At 43.3% G+C, this 6,000-nt stretch overlaps 1 protein-coding gene across 1 annotated transcript in view; it reads left to right on the top strand.

The window, feature by feature from the left end:
- The window catches only part of ITGA9 (integrin subunit alpha 9), a 296,748-nt gene that overhangs the window by 2,350 nt on the left and 288,398 nt on the right, over window positions 1-6,000 (top strand). Inside the window, exon 2 of the mRNA XM_015405733.1 lies at window positions 728-834. Coding sequence (XP_015261219.1) covers window positions 728-834 — 107 coding nt within the window. The remainder of the gene's footprint in view (window positions 1-727; window positions 835-6,000) is intronic.

Below are 6,000 nucleotides of genomic sequence, written 5' to 3'. Positions count from 1 at the left end.
GGGGGCAACAGTGGGAGGGCTTCTAGTGTCCTGGCCCCACCAATGGACCTCCTGATGGCACCGGGTATTTTTGGCCACTGTGCGACACAGAGTGTTGGGCTAGATGGGCCATTGGCCTGATCCAACATTGGCTTCTCTTATGTTCTTATGTACCCCTCTCTGCAGTGGTTACAAGACGGGAGTTAGCTGAAAAGGGGTGTGTTTTGAGCCAAAAGTACATCCAGCTTCTTCTTCCTGGCTCCTAAATGAACAGCATCTTGGGACCCTTGAGTCAAATGCTTTTTGAAGTTCGTAGGGGAATCTGAACTCCCAGCTCCTCTTGGGACATTTGTCCTCATTGCTTCCTCTTAAACTTTTGATTATTGTTTCTGGTGTTCATACAGTGCTAGTGTTATTTCCTTGACTGCTGGTGGGAGTTTTCAGTTACCTTTGAGAGGATGAAAAGAAAGCATTGGACAGCGTGTCAGCATAAGATGCAAACTGGCACTAGAAAATGGTTTAGAAGTTGACCTCTGTGCCATTAGAAAGCTCCTTAGCCAGTTTCCTGGTGACACATTGCAAGTGCCCTATGGAACAGAGTTACGCAGATGCTGAAGCACTCTTGAGTTCATTAAGAAAGCGGGTGGGCTCATTTGAGAACTACACGTTGTATGCTCCTATGCTCCTTTGCTGTAGAGATTACAGAAAGTGTCACATTGTTCTGATCTCTGGCCTGCATTTGTTGTAGGTAATACTCAAGGAGCACCCTGTGGGAAGACCTGTAGGGAGGACCGAGATGATGAATGGATGGGCGTGAGCTTGGCAAGACAGCCCAAGGCAGGAGGAAGTATATTGGTGAGTCCATCCTGCCCTTGATCTCCTTGAATTGGTTCATGTCACATTGTCACTGATGCTTAACGTGCCTTAATTACTGTGCTTCATAGATGACTGGCAAGGTCCAGCCAAAGAAGTAACCACTTCCTTAAAGAGAGAGGCAAATTGAGTCTTGGGACAATGCTTATTTATGGCAAATTATCTTCAAAAGCAGTTATACCTGATTCTGTCTCCCCTAAGGGCTTCCTTTTTGAAAAACAATTGTGAATGCTTAAAGACTTGGAGCAGCATGAATAGCACTTTGTGATTTTATGAATGACTGTGGTTTTCTTTCTTTCTTTTTTTAAACTAAAACCCACAGGATTAGTAGTACACGCTTAAATATAGAGATAAAGATGCATTATATTTCAGGTCATAATTTTACAGGCTACCTTTATGTTTAAGCTAAATATAAAACATTTGAGTACTGAATGGCTTCATTATAGTTGTAGTTTTGCACACAGAAGAGAGAAGTGCATGTGTATAATGACACCATTAGTGAAGAACCCAAATTAATGGGAGATTATGGTTTTCTGTATTTAAAGGACATGAATTACCAAAGTGGCTGGTTGGGAAACAGATATGTACATAAGTGCACACCAAACAGTCCTTAGTTTTAATTATCCAAGTTTGCCATGCTGTTAGCACGTATGCAGTGTGATTGGCCCGTCTGAATGACATGTAGAGATGATCCAAAATTGCCACTTTCTGGAGAAGATTTTCAGTCTCTGATTCCATAACTCTCAATAGCCTTCACTTGTCCTGTTTGTGAGGGTCTTCTAAAAAAGTGGGTACGTATGTGTATGGTCATGCAAATCAGGTCTTTTCCCTATTTGGACACCTGTATGGAATCTGTGGTACAATAAGCAAAATATGTTTGTAGAAGGGCCTTACCATTCCCTTACCACATGAAACTTCTTGGTGACACAGATAAGCATGAATCAGGCCAAAGTATATTTGGGGGAACGACTCCCCATTAAAACTGGAGGACATTCAGTTAAGTCCTGATGCCATTTTCAATGGAAGCTGATGTTGGTGAAGTATAATAGTAAGCTTCCCTTGTAATAATTTTAAGTGGGGGTACCAGCCTCCAGGTGGGCCCTGGGGATCTCCTGGAATCACAATTCATCTACATATTACATATATCAGTACCTCTGGCGAAAATGGATGTTTTGGAGGGTAGACTCTATGGCATTGTGCCCTGCTGTGGTCCCTGTCCACCTCAGCCTCCGCCCCCAAATCTCCCAGAGTTTCCCCAACCTGGACCTGGCAACTATATCCCCCCCCCCAATGGCCAGGGGGGACTTGGCAACCATAAAGTTTTAAGTATTGTCCTAAAGGCATGTGTGACAGATTGCACTTTGTAAAAGCTTAGACGTGCTGTGTAAAACAGATGAAGGACTGTGAAGGGTTAATTCTTCACAGAGTCGGAGAGCCTTGAGCAACAGGCTGTTCCAAGAGATCTGATTGGTTAACATCAGTTGAGCAGACAAAGACTTCTGAACTGGATGCTGAAGAGAATTCAGTCTGATTTCAGCCCTAGCTGAGAAGAGTCAAGTACTGACAGTTTTGGAATTCAACCCTGACTGAAAGCATTTTTAACATAGACAGGAGAACTGGGGAAAAGTTGGCAAGGAAGTTTAGGAGGCTGGCAAAGACTCCCATTCATGCCAAAGAATGGATAGATCTTCTAGCGATAGGAGAATTTCCTACCCAGTCAAACAGGGAGTTAGCTCTGGAGAATGCAGAGATCCCTGGTCTGGTGTGGTAGAAACTGTCTTTGGAGATCTTAAGAATTAGTTAAAAACTCAAGATAAGTACTGGTTTTTTAAGAGAAGGGGTTTGGGTAATGGAAAGAGTATACCAGCCTTCTGGAAACCAAAAGTGTCAGAGAATACTCAAAGAGAGTATACGGGAGTATTTGGGAAAGGACTGCAACAAAAACCTCTCAGCACAAGGATTTAAGGTAACTCTGAACAGCTTAAGAAACTCTCATTAGTCTGAAACATAAGAACTAAAGTCTGTGCATGTACAGGTTTTACCTCAGAGTTATCTATATTGAGTTACCTCAGAAATTTTCAACCCCTGATTTCACCTGACCTTTCTCTATGTTGAATAAAATATTTTGTTAATTTGTAATATAAAAATATCTTAAGTGCTATTTAAGTCAAAGGGGGCTCCCAATCCTTCTCTCAGGTTCCTAGGCTGAGTGAATAGCCACAATGTTATACTGTGACAGGGTGGGACAACCAGAATTCTTCAGGAAAGAAGAAAACACATTATTAGGGCTGCTCAGTCAAACAGGGAAAGAAAAAGGGATGGAAAATCTTGCCTCTGAGGGAGGGAAGTGGACAGGGAGCATCATAACATGGTTCTTGAAATCAACCAATGAAGAGACCAGTTCACAAGTGTGCTGGCTGGTGTTGTATTAAACTGCAGTTCTGTTCAGTCTCAGCCTGGGATAGGAGGCTAAATAGAGGACCAGAGATTAATTAAGTGATGACAGTGGAAGCTTAAAATACAGTTTTAGAAAGTCTCTTGGATTTTGAAGTATCAACATGAGAATTGCTGTTTGTATTAATTTAAGTGTTTCAATAACACAACAGAAGTTCCTAGTTCCTCCCATGTAATGGCTGCAAAAGCCATTCTCTCACTTGTTCTGGAAAAGTAACTAGCGGATAGCACATTAAAAAGTTGGAGGAAAGCTACACACCCTTGAGCCTTACTCTTTGAAGCACCTGCCCTATTTATTATGCTCCTTATTTTTTCCCCTTCATCCTCCTCAAAAGAATTGCCCCTTTTCATTTTAAAGAGCCAAATGACTGCCCTTCTAACCCCTAGGTAGCTTTCCACCCACTACAAAATGACTTGATTTCAGATTCCACATTGTGTCTCAGATTCTGTATCTGGATTTAATTCCTGTGGTGATCTCTTTGTGCCTGGAACCCAAGTTCACACAAAAGCCTCATTTCTCAAGAAACCGTACAGGGCCCAGAGGTTGACCTGGGAACACGGCATTGATGCTGTGTGACTCAAACTAAGCACGTCAGTGGCTGGGATGGAAGAATACTGGGAGCTGCATATAAACTTAGGATAGAAGTGTATTGACTTGGATCCAAAATGCCCTCTTCTGCTTATGGTGGGCACTTCTGGTCACAGAAGAAGGCTGCCAGTCTCCAGGGGCTGGCTGGAAATCTCCCAGAATCATTACTGGTCTCCAGATGACAGAGGTCAGTTCCCCTGGAGAAAACGGCTGCTTTGGGAGGTGGACTGTATGGCATTATAACCCCAAATGCCACCCCCCAAATCTCCAGGTATTTGCTAACCCAGACTTGGCCGTCCTAGAGGAGGGCTGGGCCATTTTTGCCAGTTCTCCCCTCTCAATGCAGCCCCCCCCCCCGCATTCTCTCATATTCCTGGGGCTCCACTGATCCAAGGCACAATTTGATGGGGAGCAGAAGATGGGAGCAGGGGTGGGAGCCAATGAATACTGAAGATAAGGTGTGTAAACTGAACTTCATCAGAGGTCCTCATCTCTTTGCTTTGGCCATTGACTAAGACATTCGTGATACCGAGCCACTGAATTCCCTCGAGGCCCGGTGCCAAACCGCAGAATCATGTTGAGTATTAGTGATGGGATCTCCAGATGTGGATTTTAGCCGCAAGAAGGCAGCTGCTGGCAGCTTCGGTTAAGGATCTGGGCTGTAGAACTGGGAAAGGAGGGGGATGAACTCTTCCCCCTAGTTGGGAAAAAAATCTCTCTTTGGCTGCTTTAAGGAGGGGGGGAAGCATAGATACCCATATTGTTTCTTTCACCCTTATTGTTTAAAGCAGCTGGAGGGGAATGGGGGGAGTTTCCTATTGGGGACTTGGCAATGGTGGGGGGGAATAATTATCCAGCTTTGTAACCCTGATTCATAGTGGACCCTTCTACAGCTGCTCTTTCACAGCTAACTTATATGTTTGGGGATATGGGTACCCCATATGTTTTGTGATATGGCCTTTGGAGAAGTCTCTGCTTCAAATCTTGCCTTTTCTGAGAATTTTAGGTGGCCTTCTGCAAGGCTAGAGATTCCTGATCTGTTGCCAGGTAGGCTAGCACAGGTATTATGCTATTTCTCTTTTATTCACAGTTTCAGGTGGGTCACCATGTTGGTCTGAAGCAACAGAACAAAGTCTGAGTCCAGTGGTACCTTTAAGAGCAATAAAGCTTAATTCTGTGCATAGGCTTTGGTGTTTCAATGTATCTGACGAAGTGTTCTTGCACACCAAAGCTTATACACAGAATTAAATTTTGTTGAAGGTGCCACTGAACTCAGACTTTGTTCTTTTAATCACAGTTTAGCAATAAGCCTGTTTTGGGAATGAGTGGAACATATCGCTTTCCTTCACTCCTTTACTGCAGGTCTCTTTATTCCAGGATCTGCGGTCTAACTCATTAATGCTAAGGCCAGTGCCAGTATTTCCTTTAACGATTGTTAAGGTTAGAAGGGGGAATTTCTTTTGCAGAGGGGAAGGTATAGGGGAGGGACTGAATGTTCCCACGGCTCATGCCTGATCACTTACCCATCTTTTTTGAACTGTGGATGTCAGTGGCCTTGTTTTATAATTCTAGCCCCAAATTTTGACATCCCTGGAGCACAGCATTCCACCTTCCTCCTTTGGCCTCAAAATATCGTTCTTCCTTGGGCTGGTGAAATGCTGCTGATCCTCCCAATTCACCACAGTCAATTATTCTCCTTCGGAAGAGTTGGAAGCTGGGTAATTGATGCAGGTCACTGGCAGTTTCTCCAAATGTACAAAATAAATACATTAAGGGAACAATAATAGCATGAAGCTTTGTTTGCATTTGCCATCATTTAAAAGGAGCATTTAGTTTCTGCAGTTTATGTCAGATATAAATTTCCTTTGTTTTCAAACTGCATTCCTTTCTGTGACCTGTTCTCTCCTCTTGTTTCCTTGAGAGATTTGAAGAGAGCTAAGCCTTAGTGTTGGATAACTGTAGGACACGCTCTCCTCCGTCTAAAATGTCTATCTGAGTTTTGTTTTCATGGTGAAAACAGGGCACGAGAGAAGCTATTTCCTGAACACGCTGGATTTTAAAATGTCTGAGTTTTGTATTCATGGTGAAAACAGGGCACAAGAGAA

Source organism: Gekko japonicus, unplaced genomic scaffold (genome assembly GCF_001447785.1).
Source record: "Gekko japonicus isolate JY-2015 unplaced genomic scaffold, Gekko_japonicus_V1.1 scaffold58, whole genome shotgun sequence".
NCBI classification, from domain to species: domain Eukaryota; kingdom Metazoa; phylum Chordata; class Lepidosauria; order Squamata; family Gekkonidae; genus Gekko; species Gekko japonicus.
The sequence above is the reverse complement of the archived record's forward strand: the minus strand, read 5'-3'. Positions and strand labels throughout refer to the sequence as shown.